This window comes from Myodes glareolus, chromosome X (genome assembly GCF_982192425.1).
Source record: "Myodes glareolus chromosome X, mMyoGla1.1, whole genome shotgun sequence".
Classification (NCBI taxonomy): domain Eukaryota; kingdom Metazoa; phylum Chordata; class Mammalia; order Rodentia; family Cricetidae; genus Myodes; species Myodes glareolus.
This window is the reverse complement of record NC_142053.1, coordinates 15,576,952-15,596,382: the sequence shown is the minus strand read 5'-3', so window position 1 is coordinate 15,596,382 and position 19,431 is coordinate 15,576,952. Positions and strand designations below refer to the sequence as shown.

General features: G+C 38.4%; 1 protein-coding gene across 7 annotated transcripts in view; it reads right to left on the bottom strand.

Moving 5' to 3' along the window:
* Positions 1 to 1,194: 1,194 nt before the first annotated feature.
* Positions 1,195 to 19,431, bottom strand: part of Mcf2 (MCF.2 cell line derived transforming sequence) — a 104,314-nt gene continuing 86,077 nt past the window's right edge. For all 7 annotated transcript variants that reach the window (XM_087902672.1, XM_087902673.1, XM_087902675.1 and 4 more), the window contains 7 exons: positions 17,612 to 17,833; positions 13,495 to 13,587; positions 11,413 to 11,491; positions 9,864 to 9,927; positions 7,997 to 8,115; positions 4,644 to 4,753; positions 1,195 to 1,932 (listed from right to left, as the gene is read on the bottom strand). In XM_087902672.1, the coding sequence (XP_087758798.1) occupies positions 1,900 to 1,932; positions 4,644 to 4,753; positions 7,997 to 8,115; positions 9,864 to 9,927; positions 11,413 to 11,491; positions 13,495 to 13,587; positions 17,612 to 17,833 (720 nt within the window). In that variant the 3' untranslated portion in view covers positions 1,195 to 1,899. The remainder of the gene's footprint in view (positions 1,933 to 4,643; positions 4,754 to 7,996; positions 8,116 to 9,863; positions 9,928 to 11,412; positions 11,492 to 13,494; positions 13,588 to 17,611; positions 17,834 to 19,431) is intronic.

Sequence of the window (19,431 nt, the reverse complement as noted above, 5' to 3'; positions counted from 1 at the left end):
CTTTGGGGACAAGCAGGTTATTACTTTAAAGATTCGCTATTATTTTTTTTAGACTTATTCATTTTATTTGATGTGCATGAGCGTTTTGCCTGCAAGTATGTAAGTGCATGTTTCACTTGTGTTACTGGTGTCCAGAGAGGTCCAAAGAGGGCATTGAATCCCAGAACTAGAGTTACAAATAATTGTGAGCCACCATGTTGTCCCTAAAAGTGAACCTGGGTCTTCTGCAAGAACAATAAAGACTCTCAATTACTGAACCACATCTCCAGCTCCAAGCTTCCTTCAGGGTGGCTTTTAGTTCAAGTTAGTGACATTATGAAGACACAATCTTTTCATTTAATATTTTTTGGAATAAGTATGGGGGCCTCGTTCTGTCTTCTTTCAAGCAATGTCTTCCCGCTGCTGGTACTCTCCCAATTAAACAACAGTGAGAAGAACCATGGCTGCCCTTGTTGCTACATAAGGTCAAATGCATAAGAACTGGGTGATAAGCTCAAATGTCAATATTTAAACTGATAAAGAGAATTAGGGTTCTCTTGTAAAATGTCAAAGCAAAGACCCTGACACTTGGTGTGCATTAGATATGTGATTAATAAATGACTTAAACAACCAAATGGAATGTGGTCTGTCACATTACGAAAGCCCAGTGACCAACTAAATCACCTGAGCCCTAAGCAAATAACACATCTGCATAGCCTCCGAGGGTCTCACAGCCTGCTTCACTCAACAGTTAGCCAGCTTTTTGGCCGGCTCTATAAGCACGGCTGACACAATGAAGATGAAAGGCATCCCCCATGATCTCGGCTGAAGACCATAAGAAAGACACGGACATGACAGACACGTGGACTCGCTACCCACGTGCACCAACCTGAGGTCACAGTAGCCTTTGCAAACACTCCTACCATTGACCCTAAGAATCCTCACGGGGAAGCTTCTCCCTCAGAAGTCTCCTGAAGCAGTCTGCTTTCAGTCGGCTTGGACCTTATTTTGCTCAGACTGTGAAGTTGTAAAGAAAACCCACATGCTACAAGCTTGACAACTTGCCTAACTGCCTGTTGATGGCCACGAAAAGCATTCATTCCCTGCTTCAATGACAAATGTGACAGCTTCAGCAAGTCTTCTCTGAAAAACAAATGGGATCAATCTGTGACGGGAAAAACAAACAAACGAAAGCCAAAGGATGAATTTGTGGAACCCAAAAGTTTTACTTTTATTTGGAAAAGAAAAATTACAGCATGAAATGTACAGAATAGAGCACAACTAATTTGCTACATGAATTATAAGCATAAATTCAGAAAAAGAAACAAGCATGAAAATATTACATTTTAAATGCAATTCATTGTAAACTACTATCAGGAAAAGTTCATCTTGGCACATAGAAAAGGCAATAGCCCTGAAGAGAATTTACTAATGCCCTCCAACCACCCCAGGACTTCTGACTCTGCATTATCCTGTGCGGGTTAAAAGGAGCGCTAGGTCTAAAAAGCAAATTAAATCATGTTGTGCTTCCCTTGGCCTTAACTATTCTACAGCCCTACATTTAACTTAATTCATAATAAGCTAAATAATCGAAGGCACGCTGATTGCATTTGGTTACAAAGTAGACAAAGAAAAAACAATTTTCAAGTCAAAAGTATTCTGAGATGACATTTTATCCAGCACAATGTTTTATACACTTACTACACAATTTGAGGAATAAAGAATACTACAAGTAAAATGTTTTTAAAGTAAAAGAAAAGAAAGAAGTATATGCTGTTGCTTCTTTGCATGTTCAAACAAATCAACCTGGAGAAAAAAAAATCCCCATCATTTGGGCTGAAAGTCTTTTGAGTGGTGTTTTCCATATGGGCTGAGAAGCAGGCTGGCAAGATCTACTTGCCAGTTGACGCAGTAGCTTCTTTACATCAGCAGAGACACCTCCGACACGGCTCTCTGTAATACAAGTGGAACCCATTATTTCTCAGGGTGTTTTTTCTCTCTCTCTCTCTCTCTCTCTCTCTCTCTCTCTCTCTCTCTCTCTCTCTCTGTGTGTGTGTGTGTGTGTGTGTGTGTGTGTGTGTGTGTGTGTCTTTCTCAAGCAGGGTACTACTATGTAGCTCAGGTTGGCCTGGAACTAACTATATAGCCCAGGTTGACCTCAAGCTCCCAAATCTCTTGCTTTAGCTTTCTCAGTGCTGGGATTATCGGCACACACCAGCAAAAGGGGCTTGCATCTCGATTCCCGTGTTTCTAAAGAGAAATCAAATGAACAGCTCCTTTCGATTTCTGTATATGTGTGTTCATATTGTGTGTATGTCTGTGTGGGTGGGTTGCAAGTGTGTGGATATAGGTGAACATGTATGTGTGTGCACATGCATGCAGAGGCGAGAGGACATCGGGTGTCATCCTCAAGAACATCATCCACCCCCTTTGAGACACGGTCTCTCATAACTTCTCTTAAAAATTAAGGTGCAGGCATTGTGGATTGCACCGCATTGCTCTTTTGTGTCTTTTCCTGGGTAGCAGGACTCAGGAAGGTATTCAAAGAGGAACTCTAATAGGTTTTCCTGAATTCCCGACACCTGTGATGAAAGCACTAGGCAATTTTGCAGACTCACTTTATTTTCTGACTCCAAAACTGGATAAATAATGCCAGAAGGCCTGGTTCTGACAAGCCTTCTAGACACACATAGGCAGTGTTCAAATACCAAATGGTTTCCTCTGATTGCTCATATCTGACCAACTAATTCAATCTAATTCATCTACCAATGATATAAACTAAGGAAGTTTCACTCATTACTATAATTGATATAAACCTGTAGGTTGCAAATTACAGGAAGTAGACCATTTAGGGTTTGTTTCTGAGAGCCATTCAATAGGTCTGGAAGGTCAGGTTTACATAAGGATTTTGTATTTGCCTCTTTTACTCTCATTCTCAAATGTATGCAGGAGTTTTATTCAGTTTACCTGATCTATGATAGTAGAAAAACTTGGATTCAAAACTACATGAGAATCAGGATGTCTTTTTTATTGTTTTGTTTTGTTGACACAGGGTCTCTCTGTGTAGCCCTGGCTATCCCGGAACTCACTTTGTAGACCAGGCAGGCACAGAACTCAGAGATCTACCTGCTCTTCCCTCCTGAGTTCTGGGATTACAAGTATGTATCACCAGACCCAGCTCAGGCTGACTTTAAATAAACCAGAAGTTAAAGATATTTAAAAGAGTGCTTTATTTCTCACTATTTTCTAACTTAAAAAAAAAAAAGTCAGCCAAGTGGTGGTGGCGCATGCCTTTAATCCCAGAACTCAGGGGGCAAAGGCAGGTGGATCTCTGTGAAATCCAGCTCAGCGTGGTGTACAGAATGAGTTCTAGGACAGCCACGGGGTGTCACACAGAGAAACTGCCTCAAAAAGAAAAAAAAGAAAGTAAGTTACTTTATAATCAAAATGATATTTACTCAAAATTATAATAGATTTCTTAATTTAAATCTTTGTTATTTCTTATTTGAATGTACAGTAAAAATATATTTTCAACAGATAAAGCTTGCATAAGAAAATAAAAGTTCTTCTTTAAAAGTGCATGTGTATTATATATGCCTGTGGCCCTTGAAAGCCAGAAGAGGGCATACAATCCCCTAGAATTGGAGTTACAGATGGTTGTGAGCTGTCACATGAGTGTTGGTCATCAAACCCACGTCCTCCAGAAGAGAAGCCACTGTTCTCAGCTGCTAAATCATCTCTCCAGTCTCTTAAAGATTGAAGTTCTCAATATTTTAAGAACATAAAGCATTCGATCATTCAGAATATGAGCACTGTAAATATAGACAATTATGACAAATTTCTTGCCAGCCCTTAATTTCTTCCCCTGTAAATTATAACTTAAAAGTTTAGTCTTTCTCACACTAATACTGTTAATATTGAGAAATTATTGTGTAAAGTAATTTCTAAAGTGTATTTGAAACTTCATTACATTTGTGTATATCCCTCATACTTAAATAGAAAACACAGCTCTGAACAAAATTACATGGCAATACATATACAAACATACAGAAGTACAAGGAAAACTGGTAACATCTGAGTAAAGCTAGCACGAATGCCAATTCCTAAGATTTGGTATCATCCTCTAATTATAGAAGATAACTAGGTGTAGGGAACACAAGACATTTCACTAGTATTTTTGTTAGCTTCTTCTGAATTTATAATTTCAAATATTAAGCTTAAAAGAAAATTCCATATGCACAGAATGGTGTAATGAAATAAACACCTTACTTTTTAAAAAAAATCTAAAATTGAAAGGGTCATGAAATCACACATTTATAATCCTAGCACTTGACAGCCTAAGGCAGGAGGCCAGCCTGGACTACCACAAAGAGCTCCAGAGTGGAAAAAAATTAAAAATAACAATCATACTGATGCATTTGTAGACATTTGGAAACTACTATTTAACTAACTTCAGTAGTGTCCTATGTGTAATTGAGATGTATTCTACATAAAGAGAAGTAATTAGTGAATCTTTATAGGACTCACCTCAAATCATTTCATTTAGGCATAGAATATACTCAATAATCCTCAAGGATTCTGAAAAAAAGATTGCTCTTTATGTGCCCTATCTGTTTCATCAGTAAAACTGCCTTTGTAATTTTGATGTAGTATGTCATACTAACCATTTGTGGCCGATCTTCTTCATTGTCATTGCAACTAGGGTAGTAATAGTTGTTTGAACATTCCACAGATGCTCCAAGACCTTCTACAGATGGTGGCACCTGAGTCCAAGCTACAAGAAAAATGACAGGTATATCAGTTACTTAAAAGATCTGGTTCTCCACCACAGGAGAAGCAAACTCACTGTTATAATCAAAGCTGTGGTCTTCAACAGGCCAATAGTACACACAGTCTTGCTCTAAAAAACAAAACTGCACATAGGTTGTACTACTTCTTAATTTGACATTTCAGAAAAGATTTGGACTACAATATACTTCTTCAAAATTTCAGAATGGCTGGAAGTTGAGGATGATGAACATTATTAAAAGTAATGTTAAGCCAGGTGGTAGTAACACATGCCTTTAATCCCAACTTGGGAGGCAGAGGTAGGTGGATCTTTGTTAGTTCAAGACCAGCCTGGTCTACGAAGCGAGTTCCAGGACAGTCAGAGCTACACACAGAGATACCCTGTCTCAAAAAATCAAAAAAAAAAAAACCCAAAAGTAATGCTAAACATTTTCAAAATATATTGTCTTTCTTACCTCCACATACACACAAAAATGGTTCTGAATGTTCTTACTATAGTATTTGTATTTATCCCATTTGAATAGTACTTGTTAGATTCTAGCTGGTGTTACTATTATTTTTTTCTTGGATTCTCTCTTAGTAAGCAGAGATCATACATTACATATCCTATGCCTTATAAGAACCTGCATGTAGCCAGATGTGCACACCTTTGATCCCAGCATGCAGAAGGCAGAGGCAGGTAGATTTTTACAAGTCCAAGGCTAGCCTGGTAGGTTCCAGGCCAGCCAGTACTACATACTAAGACCATGTATCCCTTTGCCAAAACAATGAGGTTATAGGTAGGCGGTATGAGATTTATTTCTTCCTCCCTTCCTTCTTTCCTTCCTTCCCTTTTTTTCTTTAGACTTGAACTGCTTAAGATGAAGTAATCTGTGATAGTTTAAACTGTCAATTTGACACAACCTGGAATCACATGGGAAGATGATCTCAGTGAGGGATTGGCTAGATGATTTTGCCCTGTGGACAAGTGTTGACTGAGGTTTCTGTCCTACCCAATCTTGTAGCCATTCAGTTCCAAAGAAAACACACAGAAGTCTACATTAATCATAAACCTCGTATCTGAGGTTCTTATTAACTAATTCTTACATCTTATATTAATCCATTATTCTTGTCTGTGTTAGCCACATGGCTTGGTACTTTTGTCAGCAAGGGATTCTCATCTTGTTTCCTCTCTGTCTGGGTTATGACTGTAGACTGAATCTTTCTTCTTCCCAGAATTCTCCTGTTCTCATTCCCCTGCCTCTACTTCCTGCCTGGCTACTGGCCAGTCAGCATTTATTTAAATTGTCCCACAGCATGTCCCCCCACTTTTTTTAAACAAGAACTCTGAATTGAATATCCTTTGTTTATTTTTTTGTCCAGACCATTATTCATAACATCTTGTAACCAACACTTTAAATAAAGATAAACATCCATAATCCATTTTGCAGGAATGTGGGTGTAGTTTTCCAGGATATTTCCTGCTGATTGGAGGCACTGATAATCTTATGGGGACCTAAAGAAAATTTCCAAGTCCTGACTGGAAAATTCTGTGAGGCTGTGGGAAGTGCTGTGGGACAATGGTCTGTACCCTGTCACTTGTATTTTAAATAAACACTGATTGGCCAGTAGTCAGGCAGTAAGTAGAGGTAAGACAATGAGAACAAGAGAATTCTGGGAAAAGGAAAGAGTCAGTCTGCAGTTGTCACCCAGACACAGAGGAAACAAGATGAGAATGTCTCGCTGATGAAAGGTACCAAGCCACATGGCTAACAAAGACAAGAATTATGGGCTAATATAAGTTATAAGAGTTTTAAGAAGCCTGAGATAATAGACCAATCGGTTTATGATTAATGTAGGCCTCTATGTGTTTATTTGGGACTAAAGATATGTGGGACCTGGTGGGAGAGAAGCCTCTGTCCACAGACAAGCCTGTGGGGGTGATTTTAATTGATATAGTAAGACCTAGCCTGAAAGTGGGCAGCATCATTTCTTTATAAGCATAAAGAAAACTATCTAAGGAAACTTAATGCAAGCAAGCAGCATGAATACCTTTATTTCTCTTTGCTTCATGATTGTGAATGTGAAGCTGCTTCAGGCTCCTACAGCTGTGACTTCCCTGCTCTGATAGACTGTAACCAAGAATTGTACACTGTAATAAACAAGCCCCCTCAATTGGTTTTGTCAGGGTATGCTCCTACAGCACCAGAAAAAAAAAACTAAGACAAAATCTAAACCACACATTTAGAGACTCCCATCTCAGCCACAGTCAACTGTTCATGTCACCTTGGAAATATTATGTGACCTTCTCTGATGCTGTTTCCATATCTGTCAAATGAAGGCATTTGATACTAGCTTCTCTCTTTGTTGGTGGGACTGGGAGACACAACATAATGATCTGAAGGAAACAACCTTTAAATGGATAACTAAAAACTGAACATGGTGATCATTACTTTTTCCACCTCAACTAGTAGGATTAAGGATTACTATATTAAATCTTAAGTACTTGGCATTTCTCAGGGAGTCTATGCTATTGTTTCCAAAGCTATTTAGGAAATCTTGTATGCTTGTATAGCACCTTATACCTCCCTATTATGATACTTACCACATTCCATTTTAATCAGTTACTGAATTATCTACCTTCCTAGCATTGTAAAGATAGCAGTTGTGTGTATTTTAATCAGACTTCAGATGCAACTCTACAAAATTTCTGATGCACTGATTAGATGAATCAAAAGTACTATGTACAATCATTTCAAATAACATAATTCTCATAAGAAAACAAGTTTTCCAGCTCTAGTCACAAAACCAATGGTAAATAAACAGTATATCCACTGAAGGCAATATCTGTGTTGCATTCATTTCTGTCCTCTATTGCAAGAATTCTCAAACTTGAACACAGATGAGCATTATATAGAAAGTTGGTTAAAATTCAGATAGCTGGGCTTCACACCCAAAGTTTCTGCTTCAGAAGATCTGAAGTAGAAAGAGCCAATAAAACCTTCTTCTATAAAACACGTTCCCAGGTCATATTAATGTTACTGGTCCAAGGATCACACTTTGACAAACCGTGCTCTGTAGTTTCTATCAGAGTGGTTTCTGTGTGCAAGAAATGAAAGTCTTCTAAAACAGGCTAACTCTCTTTTCTTTATATAAAAATAACACATGACTAGATTCTTTGCACATTAGCAACAGAAGTTAAAACTCACAGAGTTATTGAATCTTTTCTTCAGATAACCAAGACACATACCTGCACAATTTCCTTCTGTCTGAACTGGCACAATTGCCTCCCTGACCTCCACCATGCCACTGGCTTGTTCTACCTCTGTTTCCACTTCCACAGCATTTAGAAGAGCTTCCTCTTGCTTTCTGAAAAAGCCACATATAAAAATAGGTGAGCTTTTGCATAGTCTAAAAATAGTGAAAAATTAAAATGTTCTATTCTCATATTATGTGTTAACAATAAGCTGAAAATCCATTCCAATAGCTGATGTGCCCTTATTTAAGTCTGTATAATAGTTAGTATAAAACAGTTTGAAGAGCTTAAGTTCTAGGATTCAAGCCAGCATACCCCTTTTATGCAAAGATATTGCTCCCTTCTAGACCCAAGACATGTATGTGTATAATCTGTATTGCTCTGAAGACTTTTCACCATAATGTGTTGATGTAGGATGCCTTCTGCATGCTATAAATATGTTTTATTATCATTGGTTAATAAAGAAGCCACTTTGACCTATGGCAGGGCAGAATATAGCTAAGCGGGAAATCCAAACAGATAAGGGAAGACAGAAGGTGGAGTCAGGGAGATGCCAACAGCTGCCAAGAAAGCAAGATGTGAGGCAATAAACCACAAGCCTTGTGGTAAAATATAGAATAATAGAAATGGTTTATTTAAATTGTAAGAGCTAGCTAATAATAAGTGTAAGCTAAAAGCCCAAACAGTTTGTAATTAATATTAAGCCTCTGAGTAGTTATTCAGGAACTGGTGGATGGGCAAGAAACTTCCAGTTACAACGTGTCAGGGAAGGTACATATAAATATGTAGAAGAAATTTTAACCTGATTCACACTGTTAAGTTTTCACCAGCTACTGTTACAGCAACTATTTCATACAACAAAGTCTTGAAGAACATTACAAACCCTGCTAGAAAAAGACCTTCAGAGAAGATCCCAATGAAAATCATGTGCTGTCTCTGATTTTAGAGACCTCTGGGAGATATGTGTGACAAAGAAAAAAATACAGTATATGTAGTAAGTCATTCAGTGTTTCCAGTACCATGCAACTAGTGTAGCTCAGTGAACTCTGTCGGGGCTTTGGAAGTGGCATGGAAATCTCTGTGTACACTCAGATGCAGAGCGTGCAGCTTTTAAGATTGTTAAAGGCAGAATGTTAAGATACAGTTTTAAAGCAGCAGTTCTCAGCTGCCATGTACAATTGCCACCATCCTGAAGAACTTTAGGCTAACTTCATTACCTAGATCTATGCCTTAACTATGTACAAAAAATATCTAAACCACCACCAAGGGTTCTTCATCACGGGACTACACAATGTGAACCAGTCCTTTATCTCTTGTTCTCATACTGTTTCTCCAACAGAATGAAAGTAAGTAAAAGAACCCCAAAGAGAAAGCCATGAATTAGAACCACTGCATTTACCGTCAATCTGAATGCAATTCTTTGCAAGATCAAGTGCAAAGTACTTAAATGTTTCAAAAACAGCCTTGCAATTTATAGGGACTGTTGGTCACTATGTGACTCCAATATATGGCTTAGATATGAGAAAACAGTGTGGTTACATTATCTGATGAGTTGTTGCTATCACAGAAGACTGGTTGTTATAATTACATTGTTTGTTATATCTGGGAGCTAAAGAGATTGCTCAGTGATTGGGAACAATTGTGGCCCTCGCAGAGGACCCAGGTTCAGTTCCCAGCATGCACACAGTGGCTAGGAACTGTCAGTAACTTCAGTGTCCAACACCTCTTTTGACCTCCCTGAATCAGGCAAACATGTGGTGCATGTTTGTACATGTAGGCAAAATATTCATACACATAAAGAGAAATAAATAAATCTAAATAAATTCAAAGAATTATGCTTCTGAGTGAAATTATCACTTACTCAGCTTTCTGCTGCTGAAGAGAAAGTTCATCCGGTTCTCTTGGCTGATCCAGCTGTTTTATAGCTGAACAATAAAACAAAGCTTATCTGTCATTTATAAGTCATGTTTCTTACTTCTTTGAACGATGACTTTCACATACATCACAGAGGGTGGGAGAAAAGAGAGTGAGATAAAGAGACAGATGGAAACACACACACACACACACACACACACACACACACACACCATTTTCAGGTATTTGAAATGACCAACAAACAAGAAGGCCCATCTGAAGTTATCTGTAGAGTCCAAACTGTGTATTTGGATACAAACTAGGGGCTGGGGTGACACGCAGTGGGCAAAGCAGTTTCTACACAAGAATGAGGACCTGCGTTTGAATCTAAAACTGACAAAAAAAACCAGGGTTCAATAGCACATGTCTGTTGATGTGGGATGCCTTTTTGTATGCTTGTATGCTATGAATATGTTTTATTACCATTGGTTAATAAAGAAGCTGATTTGGCCAACAGCCAGGCAGAATAGAGTCAGGCAGGAAATCCAAGCAAAGATAAAGAGAGATGAAGGGCAGAGTCAAGGAGTAGTCAGCTGACACCCAGGAAGCAAGATGTGAGGTAACAAGCCACAAGTCTTGTTATAAAATATAGAATAATAGAAATGGGGTAATTTAAGTTGTAAGAGCTAGTTAATAATAAGGCTGAGCTAATAGGCCAAACAGTTTGTAATTAATATTAAGCCTCAGAGTGGTAATTCAGGAACTGGGAGACAGAGGAGAAATCTCCAGTTACAGTCTTTAATCCCAGCACTCATACAGAAAGATAGGGGGTAAAGTCAGAATTCCTAGAAGCTCCGGGGCTAGTTAGCCTGTCTTATGCAGCAGTGAACAATGAAAAAAGGGCCTGCCTCAAACAAGGTATAATGCAACTGGTATTCTGATCTCCACATGCTCGCTGTGACACATGCACATATGAGCACACACACACACACACACACACACACACACACACACACACACACGATAGTCACATACACAAGTATGTACATCTACATCATATACACAAGCAAAGACTTTTTTTGTAAGTACAAGTTCAAAAGTGTAACCAATTCTTCATACCAACCTTTCTCAACACTGGTTCCGTGAGGTTCTACTCACTGTCACCTCCCAGGAAGGGCTAGAATTTGATACTTTGTTGATCTCAACTGGTTCTGCAGCTCACCTTAGAGTTAGCTCACCTTAAAATTAGCAGTTGGGTTTTTTTTAAAGCTTTCTTAATCTCAATGTTACTTTTTATTGTAGTTTAATAAATCCCTTCATTATTATCAAATTATCAGCCCTATTCCCAGGAAGACTTTTCACAAAACCCAAGCTAGCGGGTTGTCATTGTGCTTCTCCATATAAAGCATGGATGCCTGAAATTACCAGTCAAAGGGAATGGATACAGATGGGAGAGGAAGTAGAGAGGAACTGGGAGGAGTAGAGGGAGGCAAAATTATAATCAGGATATATTATGTGGGAAAAAATTATATTTTCAATAAAAAAAATGAAATTACCAGTCAAACGTTCTTGCTGCTTCAACAAAATGCTTCTTATTTCTTTTAACCATAACATCTTCACATCAATATTTGGAGCCTAAAAATTAAAACAGAAGGAAAAAGTGTGTTTCCTTTTGAAAAGAATGCTTCTATTATAATAAAAAAATATAATCAAACATGAGTCACTCTATGAAACACCAGATTTGAATTCTAGCCTTCTAATTCTTAAAGCATTTAAGAGGTTGATCACTAGCAATCTGATTAGATATTATAATCGAAATCATTTTAAAATTGTCTTAAAGAGTATAACAACTGGAGAAAATACAGAGATCCTTTCAGTTACTTTTGCTTCACTGGAGGATTACACACACACACACACACACACCACTTTGTTTCAATTTTGGTAAAAAAGCAAAGCAAGCTCTAGTATTTCCACAGTGGAAATTAATTACATAATCATCTTAAAAACTTATACTTACATGGTGGATTCCCTAAATGCTCTCCCATTGTTTATAACATAAGTCTGTTATATAGTACCAACTCATAACTTAAAGCAAACCAAGAAGGGTTTATGTACTGCTATCAATACAAAATGAAAAACACTAAACATCTGTAACAGCTAATAGCATATGGGTCAGCCACAAGTCGTGACACAGAGACTTAGTAAAAACAGACCAGCACTATCTTGAAATGTCTTGAGTGTACTCCATTCCCTGAAACAGGGTGGACCTCAGAGCACACCTGCCCAGGATCTTGACTATGTTCTGTCAAAAGAAGGAATACATCCAAACAGTCATATCTTTAAGTCTTTAAATGCTGAAGATGAAGGAAACTCAACTCTAACTGTAGAAACTTCATAGATGCAAAAAAGGTATCAGCCAAACTTGAAACAGATTTTATAAAAGGTGACCAACATTTTTTTTTACCAACTCAGATTTTTAAATCATTTTTAAACTATCTATTTATTCACTTTTATTCAGTATGTACGGATGGCTTGCCTGCATGTATGTTAAGCATACCACATGCCTTCAATGCACATGAAAAACAGAAGGAATCAAATTCTCATAGATTGTTGTAAGCCACCTATCATGAGTGTTGAAAACTGAACAGAGTCTTTTTATCTTAATGTTGGGGCTGGAGAGATGATAGCTCTGTGGTTAATAACATGCACTGTTATTGCAGAGGACCAGACCTTGATACCCAGCACCCATTCGGGAGAGCAAACAATGAACTTCAACTCCAGCTCCAGTGGATCTGTTACTCTCTACTGGCTTCGTAAAGAACTGCACAAATTCCCGGACACACACACACACCTCTAAAATCCTTAGCATGAATGTTATGAAGGTAACCAACTGCTTCCTGATTAGATTTAAGGTCTGCTCCACTAGAGAAAATACAGGCCTAGTATTGCAAAGTTGGTTAAGAACCCATGGTTGGGGAGCTCACAAGCTCCACATGTGAACTTACTAACATTATTTTGTTAAATAGGTATAATATCAAAGTGCCCTCTAAATCAATATCTACCTGAGGAAAACTCTCTGAGCTCATCAGACAAGTTGATTTGTGCAGTGTTTGAAGGTTAACAAAGAAGCTTAGAACTTTTTAAAGTGTAGAGACTGAGTATGGCGTGTTCAGTCATAAATGGCCTCTTCTATATCACACACTCCACACACGAGGCTCAGAAACCACCACAGGAGAAGGGACAGAAAACAATTTAAGATCCAGAGGTTGGGGAGGATCAGAGCAAAACAGTATCTTCTGGATGTGACGGGATCACCGCATTCAGGAAATCACAGCAGCTATGGATGCCCAGGACCTCACAAGACCAAGTCAATCAACATTCCAATGCAGAGTGCTGGGAAGGGATTCAGAGTTCCTACTACTGAGTGAAGAGTACTATATGATTACTGGCTTCTGGGGTAAAGAGAATCGATTTTCTTTAATAATGAGGCTCCTGGTAGGTTTAACATTCTCCAGTGGATGCTTCCACACCCAGAAATATATAGATAATACAAATTGAAGATGATGGGTCAATAAATTAAATAAATAAAATAAAAATTTGTCATTTTAATGATTACGGTTTCCAGAAGAATAACCAACCTGAACAATGTAAATTTCTTCCTTCTCACCATACCATATTTCAAACTTGCGGTTATCGCCTTTTACGTGTTCTGTGATTCCAACTTCTTCCATCTACAACAAATCAAACTGTTCCTGATCATTTGATTACAAATATAGAATTGCATTCATCATGCTCTGTCATAATCTATGGGGACAGAATGTCTCATGCAAGCAAAATACACATTTTATTTTCAATGAGCAGAAAAAGGGAAGTATAGCCATAGGCATGATGACTTAAGTGTTTTTGTGGAAATATGCACTCAGAGTTCAGATACCACGTTCCATTCTAGTGGTTGATATAAATGTCATACATCTGAATATCCAGGTTGCCTATCTAAGGTTGAATTCTACTGGAAATTAACTATAGAGTAGTAAAACAGAATTTTGACAGATGTATAATTAATTAAACATCAATGGGAAAAGTCACTTGAAATTGATTTCAATCTTTTTTGAAGTAATTATTGACCAGGTCAATTTGATCTGACAAGTTTATTCTCTATGACTTATAAGTAGCAAATTTATGGGTTAGGGAAGGACCAGCTAAGTTCACAGAGGTTTTTCAATTCCCACCAATCCCTCAGCCTCTACAGCAAAGAAAATACCTAACTTGAATGAGTGAGAACCTTCACAGGGCAGTAAAACTTGTGTTGTATGAAATATTTCTTCCTTCCCACCACTTTCTTCTCACCCTGGTTTGTGCTGTGCACAATTGTCTTTCACCATTTGCTGATAACCTTGCCTAATTCCATGGGGGACAACTTCAGTCCCTTGTGTATCATTTTCTTTAAGTTGTTCTCTGCCTTTCCTCTTTTCTTTCAATTCCTTCCTAATTGTCTACAGGAATATCACACTCCGTTACCCTTATGAACCTCCGAAATGACCCAAATTAAAACTAATAAACATTAAGGGTAGTGCTCATGAGATTCCTGCATTAAGGTAAAGGAAAACAATTATACTTAGAAATGCAACTTAGCTATGTTAATTAAAGAGCCTCTGACATCCACCTTGAATACAGTCTAAAGTTACTTTCAAATGCTCCCAAATATCACAGCCTTCCTGTGCCACTCTAATCTATCTCTGCATGAATATTTCAATATAAGACTACTCGTATCCTATTGTTTTCCCAAAAGTAATTATGTTCCATCACATAACTGTCTCAATGAGATGATAGGTAGCAGACATACAAACTTCCAAGTCAAAGGAGGCCAGACTGAACCTCCATCCATCACTAACATTCATCAGCTATGTATCATAGTGTAAGGTGCTGAATTTTTCTCAAATTCCATTATTTCAACCATAGAATTGGTAAATTGTGTATTTCATAGAGTTGATACAGAGTTGATAGAGAGATATAAGTAGTAAATGGTATGTTCAGATCATATGAGTTTTTGTGGAGGTATGTGTATGTGGGTATGCATGTGCACATGTACATGGGTACATATATACATGCGTGGAGGCCAGAAGTTCATGTCAGCCTTATTTATTGATGCAGGGCCTCTTGTTGAACCCAGAGCTCATCTGATCCCGCTAATCTAACTAGCCAGCTTATTTTGGAGATCCCGTAGAGCTGAGATTACAAGGGGCAGCCACACCCACTAGTGATCTGAACTCCAATCCTTATACTTGAATGATAAGTTCTTTACCCTTCTCCCAGTTCATAATGAGCTTTGAATGTATGTCTTTGCCTCCCACCCTTTTCTGTATTTGAATGGCAACTATTTTACTATTTCCCATTGCTAAAACATATAACACATCATTACTTAAATACATGTGGGGATTTCTCAGGAAATCAAACCATTTTTATCTGACACAAAGTTAGCACTGTTGTGTGTTCAATTAAAACAATAGTTGATAATAATAAGCAAGTACACAATCTGATGGATCTGAGGAAGCGACATCTCTATCTGGTTATCTGTGACCTGACATATAGCTTTTCTATGGATGTTGAGCGCTCGCATGAGAATAGTACATAGTCATTAGAAAGACATGAGCAGGCTGTGTGGTTCCAGCTTGCTGTTATGTAGTCAAAAAATCCATTTCAGGGGAAAGAAGTTGTTCAGCTATGTTTAGTAGCACACTGACCAGTAATGATGGACTCTCATGAGAAAAAGCTGGAAGAAGCAAGCATAATGAGACCTAAGAAACAGTCTAACTTCCGTCTTTCTTAGTCTACAGCATCACCCTTTTCCCAGGAATCTTTATCTAAAATTTCGCAAGCACCACTGACTAGTTCTTTTCAATTAAAGATACAATTATATCAGAAAACAAAAGAAAAACCAGACAGATTTTCTTCTTTTAAATGTCAAGTAGTATTTATTTTCTATATCTGGTAAGGCACTAAGCCCTTATGTCTGCCTTCCATTGAAATGTTTCTTGCATCAATTCCTCCTTCTGTTTCCATGGCAACTATTGTAACCCTTCTGGCTTCATTACCTCATTAGTCCTTCTCTACTTTAATTAACTTCAGAAACACTCTGTTGTTGACATGTCTATCATTGTATCAAATTTAAAATAAAATAGGAAATCAATGCAAATAAGAAATTCTGCAGTAAGTAGTCACTAGATCTCCTCACAAACAGAATGTGAATCAAATTGGTTTATGTAAAACATGCCTACAAAGGTGAAGTACCTTTTCAAGGAGTACGCATGTAGATGGCAAGATCTAAAACCTGTCAGAGAGACATCACAATGCCTTGGTTCTCAATTGACGTTTATTAAAGTCATAAATAAGTCAGATATCTATAGACTTAGAGGTGGACTATATTAAAAGAGTAACTGAGTATTTGTGATAAAGATGATTGGAGTTTTGAAGAATCTGTGGAGCTACTGTGGATTCAAAATTGAATACAAAACGGACAATGGAAAACACTCAGGTGGTTCTAGGTAGGAATTTTGCTAGATACAGCTAGAGGCAGCTGACCAGTCTGAGGAAAAACAAAAGTAGGTAGGGCCTGCTTATCAGGTGACCTCCTTAAACTATGTCCTCAAGCCCATGACAGGTCCATCCACGTAAGCATTGCTAAATTTCCATCGGCTCTCAACTATCCAGGGAAAGCCAGCTAAGAAATAAAACTCAGGAAAAATGACTACAAGGACCTTGACTAGAGAATTGAAGGTAAGAATGTTCTATCTTCCAATCATTCAATAAACAAATGTGTTGCTTTTAGAATTTAAACTTGAAAGATAAAATTCATTAGGTTTAAAATAACCAAATTTGCCAACTAGAGCCTCAGGTGGATTTGAAGTATTCCTGGGCCTCTAATGACTTTCACAAACAACCGTGTCCTAATTTTAACACAAGACTAATGTCAAGACACAGTGGTAGTTTGGGTTCTAGAGAGAATAAAATAATTCCAAAGAATAGCACAGAATACACATATTAGAAAGGTCCAGCTGTAGGTAGCTTTGGGTAATTAGAAAGCATGGGGCTAAGGAATGGAGGAGGAACAAAGACAGGAGGGTAGGAATACGCTAAGCACAAGTGTTCTCCATTTTTAAACCACAGTGAGGAGGGGGAAACCTTTGCTTCTTGTTTCTCCTATAACAAAAGCTTCTTGGTAACGAGACCAAGAATTTTATCCGGGACCATTGGAAGAGTGCTCACAGGTGAGCCTGGGCAGAAAGGGCGCCTTGGAGCACATCTGAGACGACAGTGATGGGGGGTTGAATCAAAGTTCTACACCTGGACCCAACCCCTTGTCCTGATTTCAGACTCCCAAAACCCATGTACAGCTAGATGTGGTAGTACATGCTTGTAATCCTAGTGTTCCCATGGCAAGAAAGGAGGTGGAGACAGGAGACCCCCTGGAAGCTCTTGGGATAGCAAGACCGGTGTGCAAAGCAATGATCAACAGGACACTTTGTTTCAAACAAGGTAGAAGGGGAGGACCAACGCCTGAAATGTCCTATGATCTCCAAAGTTGACCTGTAACATATGTGTCTGATCTCACACATGAACATACATGCATTGTTTTGTTTATTCTTTTACACAGAGGGATGTGTAACTAAAGTATAAACCCTACTTAAGTGAAAAAAAAGTATTCAAGGTGGAATACATATAAGACAATATTGTATCACACAATGTGAGTTTTCTTACTTTTAGACAGTGCTTAAAACTGTACGATGGGTATCTATCAGCGCCTTCTCCAGATTCAACACGCCTCTTACAAAACATAACAGCTTTTTCATACAAGAAGAGGTGTCTCTGCATGGGCTTGAATCTTGCAAAATCCTTCATTTTTGTAGCACCTTTCCGGTGTCCTAGCCAAACACTGAATGCACCTTGCAGAATCATCTTGCCCAGCTCATTCAGATTCCCCTAGAATGAAAAATCAAAACCAATTCGAGAAGGCAGAGCTATATCCATGTGTCAGACACTGACATCATAGTTTTTAGCTTGACCTACTAGTACTCTGAAGCATGTTTTGCGTGCTTTATTTCTTTCAGATCATTACATAAGACTTTATTGCTGAGGACTCGTAACATTTGGTCACGTGAAATGGATAAATCAATCTCATACTGCCCTGCACGATTTACCCCTTACAGGCTAACTTTCATAGTACTAGAAGGTGCTATGCAGGCTACTAGGTGGGTAGTCAGTTATCATTAACCAGCAGTGAACCAGGTGAGACACAACAATGGCCAAGATGGCAGAATAGTGGCATGAATTTCTTTTTTGTCCTTTATTTTCTTTTATTGAAAATATATTTTTTTCATACAATATATTCTGATTACAGTTACCACTCCCCAAATTCCTCTTAGGTCCTCCCCCCACCTTCCCTCTCAGCCAGATTCACACACTTGCTGTCATTCCTTAGAAAACAAACCAATAATAAAATAAAATGAACTAAAATACAATAAACGACTGGAATAGGATAAAACAAACAGGAGAAAAAGAACCAAAGAAAAAACACAAGAAACACATGTAGATGCAGAGACATACATGTTTGTACACACAGAAATCCCATAAAAACACAAAACCAGGAGCCATAACATATACACAAAGAACTTGTAAGGTAAAATTTTTTAAAAATGTCTTGAGAGAACATTATGAGACAAAGAACCTCCATCTGCCCCCTATGGCAACCAGGAAAGAACTAAGCTGGCCTGATGGTGTGAGTGTGAGGACCTGGATCTGAAGGTCTCATAGCAAGACCTGACCTGGTTCCTTATTGTACGCTGTATTAGGTAGGCTAACCGAGGCAGAGCTGGAGGGCTTGCTCTGGTAGCGATGATGAGGGAAATCTAGAGGACTGATCAATCCAGCCACCACCCAGGCAGGCCCAGAACCAGGGCTATGAGTTGGCCCACCGTAGCAACCACCAAATCTATGAACTGTTGGAGCATGTGAAAGGGATGAACCTACAGCTCCAAAACAGGAGGACCCCTACACACAGGACAATAACAGGATGCACAAGAAGAGCCCCAGTGAAAGCCATTATCAGTGGTGTAGCAGAAGCCAGAGGCCTCTAGCCAGACCAATGACTCATAGCAATGAACACTCGCAAGTAAAGATGAACAGACTTAGGGCAATGGGCACACTGTGTGACTCAATGGGCCACACTCAGTTTCTTTTGTTGTTGCTACTTTTATTTTTGTTTTGTTTCTTTGATTTGTTTGGTTTTTCTTTTAAATTTGGTTTTGTTTGGGGGGGATAATACAAGGGCAGAGGGAGGACTCAAGGGGACAGGGAGAGAAGCGGGATCAGAATGAGGTGAAATCCACAAAGAATCAATAGAAGTAAAATCTTTTTAAAGTTTTGAAACCGTTCACTGTACCATAACTTTTTACTTTGAAACACACCATGCCTCACATATATTTAAAATTGCTGTGAAGGTGCCACATAAAAGAACCTTCCCTTTTGTTGGCTTCTTGGTATTTGCCATGTGGAGTTATTTCATCTGGAGCAAGGCTCAT